This window comes from Calliopsis andreniformis, chromosome 9, assembly GCF_051401765.1.
Source record: "Calliopsis andreniformis isolate RMS-2024a chromosome 9, iyCalAndr_principal, whole genome shotgun sequence".
NCBI classification, from domain to species: Eukaryota; Metazoa; Arthropoda; class Insecta; order Hymenoptera; family Andrenidae; genus Calliopsis; species Calliopsis andreniformis.
The window spans coordinates 4146496-4173801 of NC_135070.1; the positions used below are offsets into that span (position 1 = coordinate 4146496).

At 31.7% G+C, this 27306-nt stretch overlaps 1 protein-coding gene and 1 long non-coding RNA gene across 5 annotated transcripts in view; both read right to left on the reverse strand.

Annotated features, from left to right (window-relative positions):
- Positions 1-882: 882 nt before the first annotated feature.
- Positions 883-3856, reverse strand: LOC143182967 (uncharacterized). The gene is made up of 2 exons (XR_013002541.1): positions 2693-3856; positions 883-2659 (listed from the first exon to the last, which is right to left on the reverse strand). It is a non-coding gene; the product is annotated as an uncharacterized LOC143182967 (long non-coding RNA).
- A 4293-nt stretch (positions 3857-8149) lies between these two features.
- LOC143183831 (uncharacterized) overlaps positions 8150-27306 on the reverse strand; it is a 29989-nt gene continuing 10832 nt past the window's right edge. Inside the window, exons 1-6 of one of the 4 annotated variants that reach the window (XM_076385568.1) lie at positions 26985-27239; positions 21352-21518; positions 18121-18338; positions 16595-16669; positions 14430-14661; positions 8150-9025 (exon numbers count right to left, since the gene is read on the reverse strand). In XM_076385568.1, the coding sequence (XP_076241683.1) occupies positions 8910-9025; positions 14430-14661; positions 16595-16669; positions 18121-18338; positions 21352-21514 (804 nt within the window). In that variant the 5' untranslated portion in view covers positions 21515-21518; positions 26985-27239 and the 3' untranslated portion in view covers positions 8150-8909. Of the gene's footprint in view, positions 9026-14196; positions 14344-14429; positions 14662-16594; positions 16670-18120; positions 18339-21351; positions 21519-22036; positions 22069-26984; positions 27240-27306 lie in introns of those variants that run through there. The other 3 variants (XM_076385572.1, XM_076385573.1, XM_076385571.1) reach the window with 3 other exon arrangements.

Sequence of the window (27306 nt, forward strand, 5' to 3'; positions counted from 1 at the left end):
TCAGATCTTACACCGTGTGACTGCTACCTGTTCCCAAAAGTCAAAAGTGCATTGAAGGGAACATATTTTCAGTCTGTTAAATATGTAAAAGCAAAAACCGTAGAGTTGTTGAAGAGCCTGACAACTGATGAGCTACAGCATTGTTTTAAACAATGGAAGACACGTATGCAGCGGTGTATAGATAGGGGAGGAAAGTATGTTGAAGGGGATAAAAGTTAAATGTAACTTTATTTGCAATAAATCACATTTCTCAAATCAATCTCGTTATTTAATTGCTACACCTCGCACTGGTTAAACAAATTAAGTTGATCACCTTGAATATTTTATTTGGTTTTGATGATAGAAAATAAAGTTAAAGAGAAACTATATTTGGTTTGAAGAGGCAGAACTTCGCCTGTAGCTTGGTATTAATAAATGTTAAATTCATGTATAAAGAATCAAATTTTTATTTTCATAATAATTTGTCGCTGATGCGATGAAGAGTTCAAACAAATAAATATTTATTCGAATACATAACTGTTAATTTATACAGCATAGAATTTAATATAGGATTTCGCGTATAAATATCAACAAAAAAATTAAGATTCAGTTTACAATATTACATACATAGATTCTAATGTAAACATTTCCGTTTTACATAAGCAAATAACATTTTTTGTTTTTGAATTTTAAATTTACAGCAATAATATTTAGAAGTACGTTTTAATTAATTTGATTAATGAATATTATTTTTGCAAAATTTATGTGAAAATTAAATCCATATGAATTAAGCTTGACGTACAAATAATAAACTCTAAATTTTGAATATTTAAATTGGGAAAAATTTAAATGACCATCAAGGATGTAAAAAGATTTACGAATGTGTCGTTGAAAAGTTCGAAATTTGTTAAGTAAAAACTCGTAAAATCGAAAATTTATTGTAACATTCAACATCTCCTCTCGATAAAAGTAACGCCAGTTTATTTGATAATAATTATCATAATCTTGTCATCGATTATTCAACACTCGAATAATAATCCGAACAAGTATTTAAATTCATATTTGCTTAAGAGTGCCAACGTAGTTTTCGACATATATGTTATATTTGACTAGACTATATAGGTACCCTATATCTACTATTTGTATATACATATTATTATATATAATTTTTTCTTCTTGTTTTATTTGGCTTCCCGTCGAAGTCTTAAAAATCATTGTGAACGTCTAATACGTGTGTAAGGTATCTAAGTTGTATTGCATACGATAGCAACAATCTCAATTCTCAGTGGCCAAGTCAATTGGACTCTATAGGAATAATATAATTGTACACGATCATTCTCTAGATCTTTTTCTCTTACGTGCTAGTGTTTTGAAAGTTCTGTATAAACCCTGCTAAAATTACCATCAATCATACCGTCGACGCCATTTGGCCATTCGTCACTACAGTTTAGATAATTGTCTCCTTCACACAATTTACAAATCGAACGTTTTTTGTTAGTAGCCCCAGAAAGCCCAAGCTAGTGGACGTATTGAACTAATTCAGTTCTAGTATGAAATAAAACAGTGATTTGTGATCAATACAAACTATAACGTGTCAAATTAGGTTTAGTGCGTCATGAGTTTGTTCCCGAAAAATTATTAATAAAATTCACAGATTCAGACTTTAAAGATGTTTTACTTTTTGTATTATAATCAAGAAAATTAGACATGAATTCCAATTAGAGGTAAACAGTAGTTTTTACAATAAACTGGTGTCTTTTATTCCAATAACCAACGTTAAATTCTAAAGTATTAGGTACATATATAGAAAGGAATTTTCATTTCAATACATCGTGACAAAAAGCTTAACCCTTAATATACCAATGTAGAGCCACTCAATGACCTCATTACTACTTTTCCAACACGAGTTGAGTTTCAATTTTCGAATTTCTAAATCTTCAGATTTTCAAATATTTAAAATTACAATCTTCAATACTTCAAATATCCCAGTCTTGAACTTCCAAATTTTCAAATAATCAAATCTTCGAAGTCTCTTTGCGTATTTATTCTAATTTTCGAATTTCTGTATTTGAGTACAGAATATAATAAGGATTCATTCTCAATTATAACGAAAAGAAATAGAATATCTAATTCCTTTTTTCAAAACCAGTTTGTGACACCAAACAAGACTATTCATAATCTAAACAAGTTATTTTACGACCAACCTTAAAACTTAAAACTTTGTTTATATTTTCTTATTCTACTTTGGACTTTCTGGGATTAAATTCTTATTACACAGCTAAATGCATATTCGTACATTATAATATATTTTAACATACGCTCATGTAAGTAAAACTATACGTTGAGCTTTAGCCTCCACAACAAACCGCGAAGAACTCATGTGTTACATGCGCTTAAAAACTAAATCGGTAACGTTATTATGACCCATTTGTGCTCATGTGAAATTGTGCTATGACATTAAAAAAATACTTTCGATTTTGGAAAAGTGAACGATTGCAAATGATACCTTCGAAGTGTAGACAAACACGTCTTCCCTTTCCGGTTTTAGTACGTATATAAAAAATGTTCTTAAATTTACATTTAGTCTAACTTATCATTATATTCAGGCCTATACATTTGGCGCATCGTCAGCCCTGCGAATAATATTCGCTTAAAAATAATGTGCATTCTTCTTCACATTCTATGATAGTGGATAAACGATTATAATAACAACGCAGAAAAAATATTATAACCATAAAAACGGAGCGTGACAAAATAAAATTAGATCTCTTTAGGATAAAACGAATGTCTAACAATGATGATAACAACAACAATATACGGTCGACGATTCTTTTCAATACAATTAATACAATCGTAAAGAACCTTTAGCTAATATATATGTAACAACAATATATCGTTCTTTCATAAAATAATGTTTTGAATAAAAACATACATAAGACGCTTAGACAGAGTGTTCGAAAAATCGTAATACCGTAGATAAGATAAGGTGTTAGAATTTTTTGATGGCTTTCCTAGTTTTCGAAAAAAAAATGATTTTCAAGATAAAAGTAGTACCGATTGAACGCTGAATTCTAATATTTGATATACAGGATAAATTTGCATCATAAACTAAAAAGGATTTTTCTGACAACAAACTTCAACTTACGCATTGTTAATCGTGCGACGATGTTGTCATGAAAATCATGCAGATATATATGATATAATTTGTGATTATCTCACTACGTCCCAATGTAACAAAATAACAGTGCCTTGTGAAAACGGGGTGTGATAAGCGGATTACCAAACAATGCACACTGGAGTGACCACTTGCAAAAATCAGTTTATTTAGTACAATTTGACTATTCAATAAACAAAATTGAAAATTCTCCGGGGGATTTCAATCATTTAATTGCTCATGAATTCATATACGCCTGATCCTATCCTCTGTTTTGTGAGCTTTTATATAGAGTATAATAAATTTGATGTTAGAAATTTTCTGTAAGGATAGTACTATTATTTTTCCATTTCTATAGTGGAGTTATAGTGAACCTATCATACGTATTATATGTTATAATATTAATATTACCTACAGCAGTTGATGTTTAAGGATGTACATATTTTCATTTGATAAGGTTAAAAAAGTACTTTCTTATTGCATTTATTTTAGAATATAATTTTTTTGAAAGTATGTACTTCAAACGTTAAAATTTACGTACTTGAATTCAACGAAATGACAATTTAAAATTTTATACATGCATTACAATAAGTGTAAAATAGATCCACATTTATTGTCCGAATTAGAACAATCGATGCAAACAATGCGTAATAATAATTAATATAAAAAAGAATAATTGCATATAAATATTACTGTACTTTCCTGAAACTTGAAGAAACACGTCCAAATACAAAATATGTAATACAAAATTCAACTTCTTTAATCTTCCTTAATAATTTTTAGTTCTAAGTATTTTAATTAAAACGGGAATCTCCCATAAGTTTATGTTAAATAAGTTAATGGAGTCCCGATAATATAGTGTATAAATAAGTAAACATTAAAAATGATGGAAGTTAATAAATGAGGTTTTCAAAACAATAGGTGTAAAAAAAAGTGTTCTGACTGGAAATATCGAGTGAATATTTATGATTATGTATTTTGGTCGCAATTAGGAACTCTAGTTAGGACGTGCAACCTGAATTGTACAAATTGTACCTATAGGATTTTCTTACTAAAACTAGTTATTTCATATTATTTTATAAAATAAATGAATGACCAAGATGGCTACTTAAACGCTGTATTGATTTTATTTTTTAACTTAGACCTACACCATTATTATTTTATTTTCAAAGTAACTATTCTCGAAACCTAGACAAGCCATTAAAAAACCATGTTCTATATTTTTTACTTAGTTTTTATGAGGGATTGCTTGTCTGTTACTTATATGTATACTGCGATTTACCGAACACCCTCTATTTCGTAATACACTCAACCTACCGCTGACGACCTTACAAGGAATATTTCTGAGTTATTTGCAGGTCAACCATTTAAATTTAATATAAGAGCATTCGAAGTAATATACGTTATACGTTCAGAATTCTCTTCGATCATTATTTTGTGTTAATTTTATGTTAGCGAAAAGCTATGGCGTTCTTCAGACGCAAGTTACTCCGTGGTACCAACTTATGGCACATGCGACGAGTACTATGAACACTATTAAAATTTTGCGAAATGAAATGATAAGATGGCATTTTTTACCGTTTTAAAAAGAAAAACAAACGTTAATGTCGTATTAAGTAATATGTGTATGTAAATTTATAAAATCATCAAATCACGTGACGAATAGTTATCGTAAACTGCACAACTTTTCAATCTCAAATCAATATATCAAACTAGAATTTAGATTTATCGAAAACATTAAAGATAATAATAAGAGCACTTCAAGTTTTTTTTGTTTTTGTTTACAAAAAAAGGAATGACATCTTAATCTTCTGTAATTTATAATATTAATTCGAAACAATAGAACAGCGATAAATGAGTTTAAAAATAAATATCTAGCTAAAACATACAGATAACGTTCTGCGTTTCATGATAAACTGGATATTCGTGACTAAAAGTACAATTATTGCAAGGAGTATAATTCCACTTTATGACTGCTCTTGTACTGGGCAAAGTTGGAAGGAAGTCTCGTGGCAATAATGGAGGTCTGATGGGTTAAAGTGGAAGGAGCCACGCTTTGTCTGACACGCATTTTCGGCTCTAGCGTATTATTGGCCGTAGCAATCACAGATATTAACTGAATAAGGAGATTTCTCTTGTCCTTCTGCTCTCCCACGAGACTTCTTGAGAGCTCTTTCGTGAGCGGAACTCATTAAAACCTAAGTGCGCATATTTACGTGTACAAATTGTTTGGCGCACGATTTTCCCTTAATTGCTCATTGAGAAACATTGTAATTTTTTACTGTGGTTGTTGATAAGCACCGTCGATAAAACGTAGGCCTATCCTTTTATATGATTAACTCTTTGAAGCCCGGAATTTTAATTAAACAAAATAGTATAATAAAATGTGTTTAATAAAATTAAACAAAGTAGGTTTATTTTAATTATTAGGGAATTGTCCTTCAAGGAATTTTAATTTTTGAAGGTGGTAAAAAAATATCACACTATACATATTTGGTATTAAAAAGGTGTGACACTTTTACTTCTACCATGCTTCAAAGAGTTAATTAATGATTGATCACTATTCGAGTAAGCCGAACGCGGTCGGTAGCCGTGTCAAGTCGCTGTTCAATAAAATAAAACAAACTTCGATATGCAGAACAAAGCATGAGTTACACTCACCCATCGACTTTGGAACGAGTATTAGCAAAGAATATTTAGTCGGTGCATATAAAATGTTTGCTTAAAATTTGAACTGATACTATGCATTTCAATTTTATTTGATCATGAATTTTGAGAAATCGTCTTAAAGTAGGAGAATATTAATAATAATTAATAAAAGAAGGAAAATATTAATAATTTGTAGTAAGGTTAATAGAACCCTAATGATTATTCGAAAACAATCAGAATATTTTAGTAATTCTTTCTGTGATTTAAAGTTTGAAAATATGCTATAAAAATTGCTCAATCTATAAATTTCGCATTTGTAAATGTTCGTGTATATATCAACATAGGTTATCAATGCTTTCTAAACTTTAAGGTTGGTGATATTTTGATAACAATAATGTTCCAATTGATGAAGCTTGAGTATGTTGTAGTACTCCAAATAATATTCGACAGATATTTGTTTTAGCTGCAAACTTCCTACCAACTAAAGTTCACCAATTAAAGTTGGGGGATAGAAACATTTGACCAAATATCTCGAAAATTATTAGAGATACAAGAATTGACGAATTTTGTATTTTTGAACGGAAAATTTGATTGTGTAACTAGATTTGCAAAAGATTTATTTATTTACGTAATACATTGAAAAATAGTATTTTTAAATGTTATTTTAAGAATGTATACTCTCAAAGTTTAGTTGAATCTAGCTCATATCAAAGAGTGTACATATACAGTATCACAAAGGACGATTTAAAGACTGCATGAGATGCAGTATGAAGCTTTTCACTATCTTATTCTCCTAACCTGTCATCCACGAACTACAATTTTTTAAAAATATTACATGACTGCTTAAACTGAAAAGGTGTTTCGAAAAGAAATCAACGTAGAAATTGTATTCGATAAAAGTTTATTGCATCTCGATCTTTCAATTCTTCTTAAAAAGGCATTGATGCATTCGTGACCTACTTATTATCACGATATAAAAAGTGTATTGAAGTGGATGGAGACTATTTCGATTGATGGAGCCTCAGCATATATGTATTTGAAGCTCTGTTTAAGAATATGTATCTACACAATATTTCATATGCACCAACTTAATGCTGAGTTTTGATAAATGCATAAAAAATCTCGAGAAATTGCACTATTCTTTAGTGCATTACAAGACATTACTTATTCTCGCTCATGAGAAGAGATAGCGTATAAGCTCGAAAATTTATTTTCTATCACCTATGAGTATCCTTTTCTGTAAAACGTATCACAATTGTTTACATGTTTTGCGAGATCATTCATACGAGATCATTTACATACTTTGGCAGTATATAAATTCCCTGATTTTTTTTTAGAAGAAACATTGTAATACTTAGTTTATCTTTTATCGGATGTAATTGAAATCGATAAGCGAGTGTAATCAAACGTCGCAATATTTAGATCGTTTTATTACTTTAATATCTTGCCATTTACAACGTTCGTGCAAGAAAAGCAGCAGCTGCCGCGTATATATAATAATACCGTCTATCCTTGTAAACGATCTAGAATAATCCAAATTAATTGTTCTCTATTAATTAAACAGCGACATCACTAATTTTTGTGCCTTTAAAAATATGTATATGTTGTCCATTTGTGCTTTATACTTTCGTGCGAACCGTCAACTAAAAGTGGTGTCGCTTTCTTCCACATAAAAATGTGTATCCAATTATTTTATATTCCAAAACCAGTGGTACGTACAAGCGGAAATATAGTAATATTACTTGAAAAATATATCAAACGTATAGAATTAGATTTTCCAAATTTTACCCCTTAACCACCGACATGAGCTGTCACAGATTCCTCGCGATAGTAGATTTCTCGCTTTTGCTCCCACTAAAAATTGCTTTATTTACGTAATTTTGTTTACGTGACATATTTTCTAACACAAATTTCTAATATACTGTACGTCTTATTTTTAACACAGGAAAGGGTGGCATACCAAGGTCTTGGCCTCGACATTGTGCTCAAACCTTTTAATATATTAAACACTAGATTTAAAACTGGAACACGCTGATTATAATTAATTAGTTTGAATTTTCGGCGATCTCTATTATTAAATCAGATATTAAACCCTTCATAATTTTTATAATTAGATACTACAATTTTTTCTTGCTAGATTTCCATTGAATTTAGACAAAATAAAAAATTCGAAGGTTTTGTTTATGCAACACATTTCACGTCACATTTTCTAAGACTTTCTTGTTATATAAGTTTTTTTACTTACAGATATATTAGATAAAAAAACATGAGTATTGTTTCCAACCCCCTCCCTTATAAGAATTAATGTTATACTAGTTTTATAAATGCTCAGTAACAATATATCTTAATTGGAATCTTTTAAACTCCGTGTGCGTATTAGTATTCAAAAATTTAGTGTCAGCAGTTAAGGGTTCATTTTTTAGTACAGTTTTCGACGCCTGAGAGATAGAAACGTTTTTCTTACTTATGTGTAAGTAGTTGAAAAGCACCTAAAACTGTACATCTACAACACTCGCACCTGGCCAAATTTCCAAATTAATTTTCTCGAAAGTAAGTGTACTCTCCCGCATTTTCAATTTACTTTTCACATAGAATTACCACTTTTCTATTCGTATCACCGACTCTAGGACACCCTGTGTAAAGGACAAATTATATTCAACAAACTACGTTCATCGTGGATGTCGATTTGCATAAAAACGAATACATAATATGCTTTCCTAACGTTCTCAACTCTCATTTTGGTGTTTCGATTTCGTCAGACGAGCGAGCCCTGAAGTACCAGAAATTTTGCAATCTGGCCATACAAACGTATAAAGATAATTCGAAGAACCTTCGAACTTTAGTTCTCGCTTAACGCGGCTCCATAATTCTCGGAACGAAGAATATCCAAACATTTCTCTGCGCCAACAACCTACGTTACCTTACATCGACAACAGCGAACCCAACGTTCGAATGGCTGCCTCGACGAGCCTCAATTTGAGTATCCTCTTTACGCGATCATACTCGCTGGAAACATCGTCTTGGGACTGTCGCTGATGTGTTTTAGCGACAACAAAGCTCGTTTTCCTTCGTCCTAAACGCGAAAAACCTATCTCGGCCCAGTCGTGGACCGAAATCCTAGTGCATCTTACTCACTTGACATCAGCTGCACACTGTCGTCCGCCGATCTGTGAAGCCGCCGAACGTCTGATAGCGAACGGATCGGCGTCGGGTGCAACAACGAGAACGTGTGCGAGTGGCGATCTGAAAAATTTCAACAGAGACGCAACGTTTTCGTCAAATACGAAACTGCTGCAACAATCGGCCTAAAGGTGGGTCTACGCTACATGTTACGTAACAAAGTTATATAACGTTTTAGAAAACGAAAAAGGGATATGTGTTACATCTTTCTTTTCTGTTCTCTAAAAAGTTATATAACTTTGTTACATAACATGTAGCGTAGACCCACCTTAACGATTCGTTCTACAATTACTGCGGATTGCGTACCTATAGATGTACGCCAAAAATGTTAAAGATTGAATACGTGCAGGCGTGTGAACAGGCAGGAGTGCATAGTGGTCGATTTTCATACAAAATGGGATAAGATAAAAAAAATTATTTTATAAATTGAAAATTGTGTAATTTGATTTATTACTGTCGAATACGTATAATTGGTAGTTTCTTTCCGTTTGATTTTACTTACAATTAAAAATATTTCAATGATTGAATACCATTTAAATTTTGATAATCATTTTTTTTTCTTCGATTAAAATGAACATGTTCCAGATTGTTTAAAAAAGTGAAACTATAGGTTTCACAAAAAATGTCTTTGAAACGTTCGAAACTACAAATCAGAATGTCTTTAGTAGATCTAAAAAGATTTAAAATAATGAGTTATAAATATTCAAAAATTTTAAATAAGGTATAATCAATTTTCACGAAAACATTTTCGGATCTAGTAGTTTCTCCATGCGGACTCTGGTGATTTTCATCAGATATTTAGATATTCGTCATCACATCATCCCTTAAAGTTATGCCGTGCTGTTCAGAAACACCCTGTATGTATTACACATGTACATTCTGACTCATATTTTTACTTTTATCTTTATTTTACATGCATTTACTCGTTATCTTTCTATTACTTTCTTAATTACTATCGCATTGATTCCTTATTGTCAGTCTCATTTTTGACCAGTCGAACCATCAATAGTAGCCTTTGAAAGACTTTTGAGTACACTCGATAGTATACTCGATAACAAAAGAGGTAGAACTTCTTTATATTGTTATGTTTTTATTTGTATTTTGTTTAAATAAATCAATAAAGATTTATGCAAAGATTTTGTTAAGACTTCAGTTCTTGAAACAAAATATTCTCCTCACAAAACAAAATCAGTACTACAAGTTTCAAGAATTTCGAGATTCGAAATCTTGCAAAATTTCGAATTCTAATTTCGAGAATTTAAAAATTGAATTCTAATCCGATCCTAATTTCAATAGTACAAAAGGGGTAAAGTATACAATATGAAGCCTTAATTTACTTCGTATTAATTAAATATATATACGATTAATTTCAGTAGAAATAATGAAATAGTCGATATGTAGAACAGTTGAGACATGAGGGATCAGTATCAGTATTTCTAATAAAAATTTTTCATAGGCAGCATCATTGAAATCGCTCGAACTGTTGTGTCTCAGGATGTCGATAAGTATTTTCTTGGCGTGTACCGAAATGGAGACGAGTCAATTAGAAATTCTAACATACGATAAAGCCAAGACACGCTTACCTAGTGAACTGGCCATTAATTTATGCGAGGTTAAAAATAAGGAGTGATCGATCGCATATATGTATAAGCTCGGTATCAAGGTCGCGTATAAGTGTCTGGGACGAATATATGGAACCATTAATACATCAAAGCATGTCGGTGTGTTGCAAGATTACCATATTCCTTAGCCTGCATACTTTCATTGTATTCTCGATGAACAGGGTCGAAACTACCTTCCTGTCCTTCAAAGATCAGATTTTGTATGCAAGTGGAACTCGCGGATTAAGTATTTCACGATCGTTTAGTTACGTACCTATGTACCTATGTACAATATACGAAAGTAGATGAATCCAAAGATTCATGAGTAGGCGAAACATGCGACAATTTGTATGCAATTGGAGCTAAATAATTATGTACAGAGTGTCCCAGTTTTTTTGCATAATTTTGCCAACATACTCTATAATCAAAATTAAGAAAGAAATGTTATAAATTCTTAAATGCTTTATTAAAAAGTTATAGGTAAAAATATAAAATAATAACGGACTGTTTATTCTTGATGGATTCACGTAGAAATAAATACGAATACAAGATTAATATCTATCTCGAAGAAATAGAATTTATCGCACTTTTAATTGTAATAGATACGTCATGAATCTGTTGCATCAGCTCCTGACAGCTTTAACGCGTATTTTAACTTCAGCACTTCAGCAAAATTTGAGTACCATAAACATTCTTTCATTAATTTGTCGATTTTATTCGGAAGTGAGAAAAGAACGAGCATTCGTTCATTTAGTCCAAACGCACCATAATACGCTTATTAATAATACATTCTATTTCTTTTAAATGTTAGTCCTGTATTTGTAATAAAGGAGGACATTTTGAAATGGAATTATAATGTGAAGTAACAACTTATTTTTATGCAAATCCATTAGGAAAGCAGTCCATTGTTATTTCGTATTTTTTTAATAACCTTTTAATAAAGTACTTAAGCGGCGATGTGTGCATAAAATTTCTTTCTGAAGTTTGCTTAAAAAATTTTCTATCAAAATTAGGCGAAAACAATTGGGACACCCTGTATATAGTATAGTTTGTCTGTAGTATAGTTGTGTTATAGTTGTACAAAGTTCTTTAGATACGGCTTTTATGTCTGTAACCTACTTTGTGCATATAGATTGATACGTTGGAAAGAGATTTTTAGAAGGTGGATGATAACCTGAATTTACTACTTCTTGATGAAAAAGATTTATTTCTATATACCTACAAGGTGTTAAGAAAATATATTCAAGATTTCAATCCTTTGATCCTGGTTCACGTGGAAATCACAATCTACATTTTTCTAATGTTTTTGCATAAAATCGATATGAAAGTTTATTGAATCGTAATTTTTTAAAAATTTTTGTCTTTCTTTTTTGTTATTAATATAACGCTTATGACAAGTCTAAACAACGAATGAAATTAGCCCGCAATTTTATATAAAAAAATTGACAAAACAACACGTAATGGAAGAGTTAAGAATACGTATGTAGTTCTTCACAAGTAATAATGAGAAATTCTCAATGAAGATAATGTTCTTTTCAATCTACGCTAATGAAATAATCTCGACTTCGATTTGTCAATATTGCATACATTTGAAATTTTGAAATCCTTTCTATTAAACACTCGGTATGTATATAAGTTGTCTCAAATTATGACATAAATTTAAAGATTAGATCTTTTCAATCAAACAATTCCATTAGTACCTACTTTACTATTTTACACCTTTAGACTTCTGCAAGTAGAGGTAGCGCTATACAAATTACAGTCAACCACGCGAGAGATATGAGATTAGCTCTTTTATTTTTCACAAAACTGAACACGTTACAGAATTACGTAAAATGCCCAAGTTTTGAATTCTAGCAGAAATACTTTTTCTTTGAAATTAAACTCATGTAAAAGTACTAGTGCAGGCATACAAGTAATTAATAAAAGTAATATAAATATAAATTCTACGAGCAATTACTTTTGACACTCAATAATTAACAAAAACACGTCTTGTTTTTAATTTTATTATGATAACTATCGCACCTTCACTTCGGTATCACAACCACTGTTTCAGAAGAAATTTTCATTCTAATGCATCAGAGGTTACGACCGAAATTACGAATATATAAAAAGTATAAAGCCGTGTGTACATGAGAGACAAAAAATACTAAAGTTTAGAGAAAAATCTCGGTAGAGACATGTAGAGATGTGTAAACACCTTGTATAAGTGCATCGTCGAGTTCTACGCTATCTCTACATTTTCGACTGCGTTTCTCCCCTTTATCTTCACTTAAACAAATACATAATAGTAACAGTTGTAACTTCCATTTGTTGGGAACTCATTTTGGATAGCTCTTTACTCAAGAAAGATTGAAATCGAACTGATTTATTATATAAAACAATAAACGAATGTGGTTTAACGCTCTACCATATATCTAGCAGACAAGAAAATAGAGTAGGCTGTGTAAACAACTGATAGAACGCTAATGTAGAGCTCTACTAAAAAATTCTCTACAGACTTTCATGTAGAACGAATTTATGGTAGAAACACAGTCTCGTGTAAACGCGTATAGTATAACAAATCTCTATTTCCTGGAGAACTCTACTATTTTTTGTCTCTTGTGTACAAGCGGCCTAAGATAGCTACAGAGAAAAGAATTCGACTGTTATAAAAATTTCTACACGATGTTTGTCCTATTTATAAACAAAACTTCTGATGAAGTAAAGGTGCAGACATGTTACAAAATGACATATTATACTATCAGTCAAAAATTTGGAATCACTTATCAATTCTCATTAAAGTTATACCTATTACATGGTAAAATAGTTTCAACTCGAAGTTAATATATACTTTTATCAATTTATTTTAGAGGCATTTTTAAAATTCTAGCGTATCCTGACACTTTCAAATCATGAAAATTCTCGACCCAAAGTAAGCCAAAATTTTCAGATTTTCATACACCTAAAGTACCTTATTATGAATATCAATATACCTAATCGTTTATTCTTACTTAAATTGTGTTTAATAACAGAGTACCCTTTTATTTCCTCCAATATAGAATCATAAAACGTAGAGGCAGTAAGAAGAATAAAGGTACAAAAAGATATCAGTCTTTGATTATAAAAATAAGGGTCACACTACTTTCATATTTTTCAACAATTTGAGTTGCTCTTGTTGTACGTTCTAATTTTTTAATTATTTAAATAGTGTGCACTCAAAGCCAAATTTTTCAGCTGCAACTGCTTACCTAAGCAGTTTTTAAGCTAGCTTTAATCCAAGCTTATATTAGAAGAGAAGAAAAATGAGTTTTGTATGTTGAATAGAAATAAATGTGATCAAGCAAGATGAAAGATAGAAGATAAAGATCTTACTAACAGACGTTACAAACTTATAGTCTGTCAGAAATTGCAAAATAATATATGGAATCGTTTTGGAGATCAGATCCCAGGAATTGTACACCTTCAAACGTGAGATTACTATGAAAAATATGTTCAAATATTTACAATAAACTCACAAATATTTTACGTTAATTTTATACTAATTTTAAATAAATGATCTCACAAATCTATCAAATTTTTAAAGAAATGAAATAACAAATTCTACAAGAAAATATCATTTATATTCCCAGACACATCTCTAGTTTTCGACAAGTATGTACCATCGACCATGATCGATTATAAGAAACTAACGTTTTTTATTAAAGCGTCATATCACAAGAAACAAGCACTAACCTTACGTATAAGTATATACAGTTTAAGTTATTCAAAGCGGTCGTATGTCTACAGCATATCTATCATCTACAAATAAATTCAATAATATGCATGAGAATGAGACGGATTTTGTTTTTAAAAAAGAAAGAACCTCTAATCATTTGGACTCGCACCTCTGATATCCGTGGATGGTTCGCTTCGAGAGAGCTCGTGATCATCCCCTCTGCACGTCAGCGTCTTTGAAGGGCTTTTGCACTGCCCCAATGTGTCGCTTTTGCCACCTGTGCTCGGACTCTGATGAGGAAAATGGAAGGTTGTCGAGTGTGGCCACGAAGCAGGCGGTGGACTGCGCACTAGGTGCTCATGCACTTGTGCAAGTGTTAAGGGATCGGTATCACCCAATTCCTAAAAAAGATAAATAGTCAGCGTCACTTACAGATAGTTCTTTCTATTATATGTATAAATGCAGTTTTAAATATTGTTTGAAAATTATGTTCAGTATTTGACAGTATTTGTGGGTTGTCCAGATATTTGGCAACAGAATCAGTTGCTCTATTGTCAGTAAAAGGATATAAAATGATTGCTCATTTTTGTATCTACGCTGTACAGAAACTTCGATTGCAAGTCTAGACGTCAAATTAAGGTGAAAATTAAAAATAGCAAGATTATGTTTGAGGGTCGAGTAACGATTATGAATGACCAAAAATTAATATTGGTTATGAATAACCATGATCGATTATTAAAATTTTATTTTGATTATCGGTGACTAATATGAATATTTTCTCTAGTTACGTTTGCTTGTTAATTTTGATTATCACCGAGGATAATTAGTATCCCATCAACGATCTAAAATTTATTATAAACTTATATATTTAAAAAAACAATAAAAGATATGAAATTTAAACAAACGAATTAAAATGAAAGACAGAGTTTTTCAATATTTTTATATAATAAATAGCAAAATTGGCAAAAATTGTATACTAATGTTTGATAGTAGAAGTTACCATTTATCTCCGCAAAATTTACAAAAACTTATATTTATGTAACTTATATATATGTAACATTCAATGGAAACTAATTAAATTAATTAGTAATATATATATAATTGTTAAATAAAAATATTAAAACATATTTCTCTCTTTATTTCATAAATATACATACTTTTCATTGCTTATTAAAATATGTATATAAGTTCTACAATTAATTCTACGTCGCTGATAGATACTAATTTTCCGTAATAACTATAAAAATTGACGACGACTTAGAAGTAAGCAGATAAAATTTTCACCATCGATATCGATTACCAGTTACCAAAAAGTATGCTGCCGTCGATTTTCGTTATTTGTAGCCAATATAAAATTCTATTCGTCGATAATGGTTATTCCCAACTAAAAACAATTTCCGTTGTCATAAAACGTTATTCGTAAACATAACCATTTAAAGAAAAATACAATTATTATGCTATACCGTTTTTTCATTTCGGTTATAACGGTTATAGTCTCTGGCTATTAATTCTTGAACAAATGCCCAAATTACGCTTGAGTCTGTCTCGCTTGACTTGTTCTACTGATATTGCTGAGCCTGTCCTGGCTAACGTATAGCGGCAGTAGATCAAGTCCCTAAGTCAGACACTTAGATCTAACGATTAATAACTCGAAAATGAAGCCTCAGCCTATTTTGGCCTATTGAATCACTCTTTCAAATTTCTAATACCTGTTGTCAAATACTGTATTTATTACTCTTTTAAATATTATTCAAAAAATTGCGTCGTATTATTTAAATAGTTATTGAGTATTATTATTAAAAAATAAAACGAGAATGTATGTCCCTTATAAATCAATTGACCTGTACTTCTGACTCGTCTTTTAATAACACGTCAGGTCAATCAATTCTAAAAAGATCTTCACAAGCTTTTTTTATCATAAACGGCAAATATTATTATGTTAAAATTAAGTACGTAGATAAAATTATCCTATAGAGTATATTTCTTGCCCTATCAACGACTGCATTACTATTTGATCATACGGACATAAAAAAGTCGCTGATACGGAACCTTGACATTGCGAGAGACAGTTTCGTCACAACTAAAATTGTTCTCTACAAGGACAGCTCACTCTATTGTCCAGAGATAGTACCAAATGGATGCGATCTATTTCAGAGTGGGCTTAGATTAAGGAGAAAGAAGTACTGGCGCCCTTAGTTACCTTAACAAGGTTGCTTTGTGCGGTATCATCGTCGACGTATCAAGTTCATACTACCATTAATAATGCAACCTAGGTACCGATCGATGCTCTTCTCAGACGCTTACGGATGACAATGAAAATAAAAAGCTTCTCACCTGAGACATGAGTATAGCGTCGTCGGATTCAGACTCCTCAATGGACTCCACGAGACTCTCGCGACTCGCCAATACCTGAAAAATTGTAAATACTGGTAAATTAAGACGATTTATGTATTTGACGTGCAAATTAATTCGATGCTTTTTTCGAAAAATTTAATATTTATTGATAGAAAATCAAGAGTGATTTTTGTTTATAAAATAATCAAAATTTTTTTTCAGTCAAGTTTGATGTTGCATTAATTACTTATAATGTTTATTTAACGATAACAAAATTACACAAACAAAAAAATAGAATGGTGTCACAATTGAAGTGTATAATTAGTTTATCAAAATCTTGATGATCTCTTTGACGAAAAGTTTTTATATTAAATAGGGTTTTTGTTGGTAATTAACATTTACGGCAGTATCACAAGTATCACCGTTTTCTTCGAAAAATTGTTTGTAATGATATTCGCCGAATCATTTAATCGATACATGAAAATGGTAAAAAATGTAAGAAGAAGTTTGAAGTTAATATAAAAATGTGTCTAGTTTAGTGTAAAAATACTAAATTAAATTGTATGTTTAATATATTAAGAAATGTAAGCAGAAATCGTCTATTATTTTCAGAATCGATGAATTTTGTTTTTGTAATTGGAGGACCATGAACAACTTAGAACATGTACAGATTTACTAGATGAGTATAACTCGAATTTATGTCAACTTTGAATAACTAAAAAGTGATCCAGTAAAAAATTGTTCGGGTTCAATTTTCATAAACTCGTTGAAAAGTAAAATTGTTTTTTAATGGCAGCGACCTTAATCTAGGTATATTCCTAGTAATGATTGAGGTTCACGCGATAGACGTATAAGTATTCATAACGTTACCAAAGGCGTTTTATGTCAGATCGATTATTTTGTGGATCGATGTTTCAAAACATGACGAATGTAGTTAACGAGCAGTATGTAATTTTTATGCGAAAGTTATTAGCAAGTGGTTAATGACTATATCTATTTAAGCAAATAATATACCTATTTCTACTTCTTTTTACACATGAACCTAGATATTCTTCTATACAGGATGGTTCAATATTGTAAGTTAATTAAATAAGAAATGTTAAAACGCAATGAAGGAAAAATGTTTTAGTTCAAGAAATATTCATCTGTGTCCTCATTGAACCTTTAAGTAGTAAAATTTAAAAAAATTATTTTCTAGTACACCACATCCTCTGTAATATTTATAAATATAATATGCCTTATATTATTAGGTGCTATTAAAATTTAAATACTAGAGTGGTGGAGCAAAGCTACTGAAAACTGAAAATACTGAAAGTACTGAAAAAAGTAAACCGAAGTCAAGAGTACATAGAGATCACATCAAATATGTTTTACGATAAACTCCAAGGCAGTTTAACAACTTCAAGGCCATTCATTATCATTCTTGGCTTTCCCTGATGGATTCAGTTAAGGTTCACGGAAGTGTTACCTTTCTCGGTACTCTGCTGTCGCGGAAGCTTGAACCAATGACAATTATCGATTCGAACCTGCAAGAAAGGATTGTCCTGCCGGCTGAGCCTAAGCGCCTCCATATCCTGATCGATGTTTCGTGTTCTACCAGGTGTCAAGGTTAAAATAGAGTGCGGTGGTGACGGCTGACAGGCGACGACGACGTCGACGGCTGCCACGCTCAAGGTCGACGGAATCCTCGATACCTGATTGTCATTTTCGCTTCCGCTGCGTCGGCAAGCGTTCGTGATGATCGCTGAAAACAAATATCAACGGTGGAACAGTCAGTGAAATCGATTTTAGACTGATATACGTATATTCGTGTTTCCAGTGATGCAAGGCACGGCGTTGCTGGTTATCTTTGCAGCCAATTATCCTAATTGGGCGAATTCGCAGTGGCTTCATTACTTTTTGCGTTTTGGAGAAGAGAGGGAGGAGAGCAGAGTTACACCCACTGACACGTTGCCTCGAGGCAGGTGTAGAGATTAATAGTTGCGGTGAAATAGGGAAAGAGATTCTCCATACAAAAGGTTCGCAATGTGATGAGAGATGGTGACTGACATGAGTTATAGTTTCGCGAAACGGAAAGACAGTAGAAAATATAATAGAATCCTTAATTAATTCCTGTCCGACAAGTTTTTCATAGGTTGTACAAATTTGAGTTAATTTAAATAAAGGAAGGATATTAATATATTATAATATATATGGATAGGAGGAAGAGATCCAATAGAATGGTTTCCCTGATTATCTTAATTTAATTTTTTTGGATTTCTTTTTGTTGTGTCATTTCTACATTTTACTTTACTCATGGGTTACACGCGGAACAATTTTTTTGTTGATAGGAAACTCATTTGAGGGTGTGAAATTAACCCCCAAAGTTTCAGTGTCTGTTCATGTTTTGAATACAATTGTGTTTGCGAATTTTTACAGCAGAGTTATAAAACACCAACAATTAAACATTTTTTATATAAAAAGTTCTGCTGTGCATTGCACCATTAAAAACTTATATTTAAAAAATGAAAACGCACTGAAACTTTAAGCGTTGATTTCATCTGCTTAAAATGATATTCCATTAAAAAGAAATTGTCGTATATAAACTTTTATGCTCTACATGCACATAAACTTTCATTAAAATCAGAACTTTCGGATTAGGTAACTTCTTTATGATATATGTAGTGCATGTAGACTTCTGAGACTGACTACGTGCATTTATGAGTCACAGATGAGAGTTTTATACGAGATGAAAGGAAGATATATTAAAATTCTACTATAAAAAATCTAATAGTGTTAATAGAGATCCCTATTTTAAATCGATTTTTTTTCTTAGCTGATTTCATCATGAGTCGATTTTTTCACCGCGGAATCGTATCGATTAAGAAAAATTGTCTCTGTTTCCTTGAAAAAAACTTTTTGATTTGATCTCGATTTGTTTCCTGAAATTTAATTTTTTACACAATATTATTTTGTGTAATGTAGAATCAGTTTTGTTGAATGTTCACAAATAGTTTTTCGTTTCTCCCGAAAGACGTACTTTTATAAGTTGTGTCACTTTCTTCACGGTTTTATTTACCCAGACATTTCTTTATTAAAATGAAAAATCGATTTTTTAAATTTCGATCTATATCAATTTGAAAAATTGGTTTCTTCAACAAGAATGAGCACTCCTAAGTTTTAGTGTTGAACGTAAAACGTAGTTCTAGTTGTACTTCTCTATTCATTTTCAAAACTCGAATTCATTTATTAAAAATTTTAAGTAAACTTATAGATACGAAATAAACAGTAGGCAATTTCACACTAATTGGTCAATTCTTTTAATTACAGGTTTAATGAAAATAAAACGTTTGATTATTGTATGTGGAATAACTATTTTTATCAATTTATATTTTTTGACAGACTTACTAGTACTAACTATATTAGAACACAGGAATATAAATCCAACTTTGCAATGATTAATATGTAAATAAACTACTGTCGCAATAATATTCTCTTATAAGAAATTGTAGTTAAATATATAGGAAACTTCACTACTAAATATATAGGAAAGCATATTTTTTTAGATATAACAATTAAAACTTTAACTTTTATAGGACTTTAAACTTAGTTAATAAAAATCATAATCAATTTCACGGCTAAAAAAATATAACCCGTGTTTTAAGGATAGGAAAATACGATAATGATAAAAATTAATTTTTAGCTTTTTATTTTCATACTATTAAAAATATCGTTCCCTTTTTCTATTTATTTTTACATAACTTAGTTTCCCAAGAACTGTGTTATAATTACTTACGAGCTTTTTTCTAAAAAAAGATTTTTCTTCGTTTACTTTTTTTTTGTATGCACTTTTTTATGCTCTTTTTTCCCTTCGCAAAAACGCCGTGCCAACATTATTTGTACATAAAATTTTCAGAAGTAAAATCGTGTATATTAACCTAGAAGGGGAGTTTTAGCGAAGATTGCACGGAAATAGTTAAACGATGAAATTAAAACTGGAATTGAGTTTAGCAATAGCATAGCGCTTTTTCGACACACGCCACGTAAATTATAACTTTCCGTAAAATTTCAGTTTTTATTTCTTTTTAATCCTTTAATGATGTATATTGTTTTCCTAGCTTCGGCACAACTTTTGCAAGCTTTTACTTTACAGAAACTGTTACTTGTTCAGAAACATTAATTTAATCCTTGTGCACTATTTTAGTAAGTATTTTCACATATGAGTTTGATCCAATTTGTTTCTATTGCATCAAATAATGGAATTATATCAAATTTTCATATGAAAATGTATACTATAAACATTATTACGAGACTACGGATTTTTATCTAAATACATATTTTTGAAGACACAGCTAAAAATAAAGCTTAAACAAAAATTTGTTTCACCCTTCAAACATGATTATTTGTACATCACTTATTATATTTTGCATATTTTTACGTAGTACATGCATTCCGTAACTTTTCACACATCTAAGGTTCCCATAAATAGATAAAAATTTGCAACGTAATTATTACTAAAGGTCTATGACTGTTATGTAAATTGAATTCTTATTAAATACTCAATTGCAGGAGATTTGAAGATCTCGAATTAGAAATGATAGAAAATTACACAATTAAATATCAATAAGAAAAGTTAATTGAAAAGTGAATTAGTTAAATATTTAGCTTCAGTCATTATAGAGTAGCTATTTCTTTAATTAAACAAGCTCTATTCCTCAAATCATTATAACTTCGAAGGAAAAAATATACTTTAAAACGGTGGTATTTCAATAACTCACCAGGTGTCTCAATTTTCGGAGCGCGTTCCATCTCTTCGTCCTCGTTGATCTTCATTCCTAATGTCAGCTTCTTCGACTTGAAAAGATTCGAGAGAAACGCAACGCCTTTACGCTTTACCCGATCGTATCGTTGAGCGTTTTCCGATGACACGTGTATCATCATTCGGCTGAAATCAGAAAACCATCCCCCAGTCCGTAATTAGAAAGATACTTTTCCAGTAAGAATTTCATAACACTGCGTACAATTATGGTTTCAAATCTTGTTATACAAAAAAAAAAGGAATAAGAAAAATAAAAAAAACATTTAAATCTTTACATATTTTCTAATTCACTATCCATTTATTTGATGCAAATATAATATCATTAACTGAATAACCATCATACCGCAACCCCCTAGCTTTAAGAAAAGGGGAAAATCAGTTTGTTAACACGGTAAGGTAGAACGTGGGTTTATTCGACAAAAGTTTCAAGCCACTCCTAGCTTTCGTCAAGGGATGATCATTGTCAGAGATAATGAACAAAATCTATAGACGATCCTCCGTTACCGGCACGCAATCCACGAATTTTTCCCGTGTGAATCATTCATCCCTTGCTCCGACCTTTCTGGGTCAAATCTTGTGACCCTAATTAAACAGATCTTATCGCGATCGTCTAATGAATTCGAGGAAAAAGTAAATTATGGTACTTTGTCTAGGTGAAACCAGAGGTCCATTAGAGCGGTGACGATCCTCGGCGATCGCATTGCCAACTGCAGCTGCAGAAGGGTGTGCTCTGGCTGCTCCTCGCAGGACTTTGCGCAGTCGCAAGCCATGGGACGAGACGAGAGAGAGGAAACAAGGTGGAGCGACAGAGTGTGTGCAAAGCGGTAAAATAAGAAGGGAGGATAAAAAGCGGAGAAGACAGTTGCGCGGTAGAGCAACCGCCAAGTGGTTCAAAAGTAGAACCAAGTGGGAAACTCCTAGAGGGTTTTCGTTTTTTGTTTTTGTATATTATATATACAATGGTATTCCTTGCCTGTATACTATAGCGCCACACGAGTCTTAGAATTATTTAGAAGGAACGAAATTCAGTCATGCACCCCCAACTGTATGCTTAACAGAATAGGAAGAAGCTATTGCATTGAGCTACGCGCATTAGTTGCAGAAACGAATTGCTCAGTATAATGGTGCGTTTAGGCCATATATGTGTAAGCCAAGATGGAAGGATGGGAATATATGAGAAGTATATTGCTCCATCTGTTTTATGTCTGCTTAAGCGTAATGCGCAGACATTATAGAAGAATGGAGATATACAGGATGTTTCATAATTCATGGTAGAAATTGGGTCAAATAGATTTTATAACTGGAAATAAGACGAAAATCAAAAATAACGAAATTGCGTAAAGCTACGTTTTTGAGAAAATTAAATTGGTGTATTCGTCGAGCACACGCGTACTTAATAAATAACCGATGTCACTGATTTCATTATAAACCTAACAATCTAATTAAAAGATTACAGTTTTACATATGAGGAAACGGGCAACATTTTGAACAATATCTTAACTGAAAATAATAAACTTCAGTCGTATTCTGATAGTAAACAAGTCTTGATATTGTACCATGTACAAAAACAGTCCCAGTGGCAGTCTGTAGTGAAATCCGTGACATCGCTTATTTATTAAAAATAGTTTTAAAAAATTGTTCTTTTATTTACAGTTGTGAAACAAAATAATATAGATTGCATTATGTGCCTATGTTTATTTTCGAGATATGGGTATTCAAAGTTTGGATCATTAATTTTATTTTATGAAGTTGCGTTTTATTATATTTTCATTTTTTAGGCGGAACTTCCTACAACCCAATGAAGCCATTGACCCATACTTTTTGAACCTACGATTTATATTAATTTGGCTTATAGCCACAAATAGCTGTAAATCATGCTATTGAAACAGTAATCACGAATAATTAGCGATACGTCATTTTCGGTTCAAATGTCACTTCCAATTAAATTACTTACTATTTTTTTACGATGGAAATTATACACTAATAAAGAAAAAAGAGAACCATCAAGAGGGTTGTAAAAGAATTAAATATAATTATTATTGAAAAACTATGTTCCCTTTGATTAATCTTTCTTTGTAGTCTAGTCTAAAGTGTTAGATATGTTTCTTCCTTAGCACACATTTTTTCACCTCCCTATTAATTTGTCGATGTAAATATGATTAAAATCAGCCAACATTCAGTCAAAAACAATGTAATGAATTTTGTTTAGTACATACTCCTAACGTTTAAAGGATTGGAAATATACAAAGGGCGATTCAAGATTTCACTGCGTAACAGAGAACAGCGGATCAAATTGCGTCTTAATATAAGTAAATCGATCGTTTTTGGAGTACTCTTGTCCTTTCTAACCTTTGTGCTTCAATATATGTTACACAGCTTTAAACCAACATAAGAGTTAGTCAGACGACCGATAAAAATATAGTGGGACTCACTAGTCATTTTGAAAGTAATCACATGACGAACAGTTGTAGACACAATATTAAATGACCGATATGCACACAGTACAAGAGTAAAACTCCTGCGTTTATTTTCGCTAGTTTTGTTGACCACCTAGCTTTAGCTTTAGATTAAACAGGCTTGGGCTAATTTTATCTAAAATGAAAATAAAAATAACATTTTAAAATAGTGAACTGTTTTAATTACTCATTAATTTTTACTGTAGAAATAACGTAGAAAAAGTAGCTTTACTTTATGCTGAGATTAAATAAACCATTTTTTGTATTTCAGTTAATTCGTTTAAGTAAAATGAGAGGTAATCTCGCCATAAGAAGTTGCAGTGAGATTACTTATTGTTTTACTTGAATGAAGCAACATCTATTCCGCCAATAATTTTTTTAACTAAAAATTCGCGAGCTTTTATCATTTAACCGCGTTTATTTTCAGAATTATTCTCGCGTCAAATATCTTGTTATACAAACATCTATATTGTGGTTAGTCGACCATAATAGCAAACAAAAACAGTCTCTCCATAGATTTTCACGGATCTCCATTAACAATTTCTTTACGTAATGTTTATACGTAAATATATGTTGAATAGTATGTGTGTTACTATGTATGAGACACTGTGAGAAACTCTACATTTTTGACACATTTGATAATGTTGACATTGGAGCAAATCATTTCAAGAAACACTTACTCAAATACAGACTATCAAATACAATAAAAACCAAATAATGAAATAATTCGTAGAAAAATCATTTGCTTATACTAATAAAATAAAATTATATTTTACTTCATTATTTTTCAAATATTTTATTGAAATAATACCCAACCCTGGCTCTGAAACATCTTTTAATTAACGACGATAATGGATTTTATATACGTAAGTGTGCAATAAAGTGGTTCAAAGAGCATCACAGTAGGGGGATGATTTACAGCGTACTTTCTCCTGATGTTCATCACCTTTATGACCTACATTCTTTAGCAGGTTGAAGCTTTCTGATTAAAGTGAGCCAGAACTCTGAATATCAAACAAAAAGGTACTGCTTCAAGTACCACAGATGACTTCGATAAAAGAAATAAAAACACTCCTTGTTTCTCCTGTGGTTCAATTCTGTTGATAGAAGATAGAGCTGCTACCTTTAGGAGCCCAATAGTTCAGTTGAACAAGTAATATTTATAGCCATGAAGAAGATACGATAAATATACTAATCACATCATGTGATATGGATGAAAAAATCGTAAATATTATGTACATAATATTACTTCTATCGAATATTTGTCTATAAAAAATCGATATCTAGTTTAGAAAATAATCTCATTAAGCTTTAAAAGTAAAATTTATAATCACTAAGGAGATACCGCGAACTCTTTAGTCACCGTGAATGAATTCTATAGAAGTTGCGAATACGGTAATTATAATAACGGAACAAGAGTAAAGTCTATTCTTTGAATTACTTTTCTAATACTTCTATTTCAAGATTTACTTCATGCTTCCCCCTTTTTATTCTCCAATAAGCTTTTCAAATTTCCGTAAAAGCAACTGTAATAAAATATCTACAAACAACAAAATGTTAGAAATCCTTCCTCAATACTAGTCATGCATCTACAGATATTATCTATATCATTCACACCTAGTATCTTAAAAAATGCAATAGTATCTAATTGTCACTCTGTCATTTCATAACGAAAAGTTCAAAGTGCAAGAGGACACCTCGGACTCTCAGTTCGTTCGTCCCTCGTATATCGTATCTAAAACAGACAATCTCCCTCCTAAACCAACTTTTATAGAATGAATTTACAAAAACAATTCAAAGACATGAACCTAATGATGAGAACAGTATGAGCATTTATATAAATTCAAATTTCTCTAAATACAACTAAAGAAATGATACATAAATTTATTTTCCCCTTTAAATACTTATTATAACATATATTTTACAATACTTTATGACATTTTGTGTAATATGCATATTATATGTCTGCTGTATCTTTCTATACATTTTAATTTTTTAACATATATTCACAGTTGAGCGATGATGAAGAAGCGTTAAGATACCAAATTGCAACACTGGATGCCATTTCATCAAACTCCCATCCTAAGCTAGCTTCTCTAAAACCAATCGCATTGAAATATGAGCTGTTCAAAAAGTAGAAAAAACTAGAACATGATATATAATGTACTTTAAAACTCAGCTTAAACAAGGTAAAACAATATAGGTAGTGCATTATTTAAGTGTCGATTAGTTTGACTTTTAAAGGTTTCAATATATAACATTCTTGAAGATATCAAAAAGAAAATTTCTATTTGCAAAATTACTTAAAACAAATTCAATCTAAAATGTACTCGAAAATCTAAGGTAGTTGACCTAGTAGTCGATCATTTCAATAAATAATAAGATAGCATTACTTGACTTTCCCAAAGTAATCACACAATAAGTTATAGATATCTGATTATATCATACAATTTGTTTAAATAACAAAATAAATAAATAAGTACTTTAAAATCATTATTTATTGAAGTGATGGACTACTGGGTACTGATCGAATATCGAATCAATTACCTTAGATATAGCTACTAAATTCTTCTTTGTTAGTAAATATCATCAATTTAAACAATGTAAATTGACTATCAAAAAAAGTCCTTCCTTTTTCTTCAGTTTAAACGTATTTTTTTCATTAAAAGAACCGACATCTTTTACTAAAATGATCGACTACTGGATCAACTACCTTATTGTTTCAAGTCAAAACACAACAATTAATTTATGTATTAGACAATACGTCCCATAACCAAACACAAATTTCCAATCTTTCAACTATCGCTATGATCACAGAAGAGAATACGACAGACCTAGGAGTCAAAGGCCCTGACTTCGATCAAACGTTTCCTATTTCCATCCTCATTCGCCGATTGCTAAACACGCGATTCCGCGGGCGATTGAGCACAGCTCGCGAGAGGTTACGAAAAGTCACGTTACTCGGGTGTTTTTCCACAGGGAGAATCTCGTGCAGCTGAGCCGGCTGGTGGCGATCGATCGTCGCCCTCCACCCACGAAAGACGGTCGAGCCTTGTATCGTCCCCGATATACGGTATGGCCACATCAACGCCTTCCTCCCCGCGAATATTTGGTACTTACGTCGAAGCACGCGTACCTGACGATTGTTCATTTTCCCAGCCTGATCGCCGCTGCCTTCGTCTGCGAACATCCGCGATGAGGGTGAACCGGCCACTGGATCGTGTTCGCGTCGCGACTACGCCGTTTCGCAGCCGACACGCAACCCCCGACATGGGGGCTAAACGACCCACCACCTTCCGCCACGCGGTTGGCTGCAATCCGCTGAGACACGCGCACTTTGTCGGTCACCTCCTTTCTAACTTTCGCTGCCCGGTGCTTCCATTCCCAAAGATGCTCTCTATCTATCTCCTCCACCCACTCCTCTCGACGGCTATTGTTTTTTTTTTTACCCTTCGAGG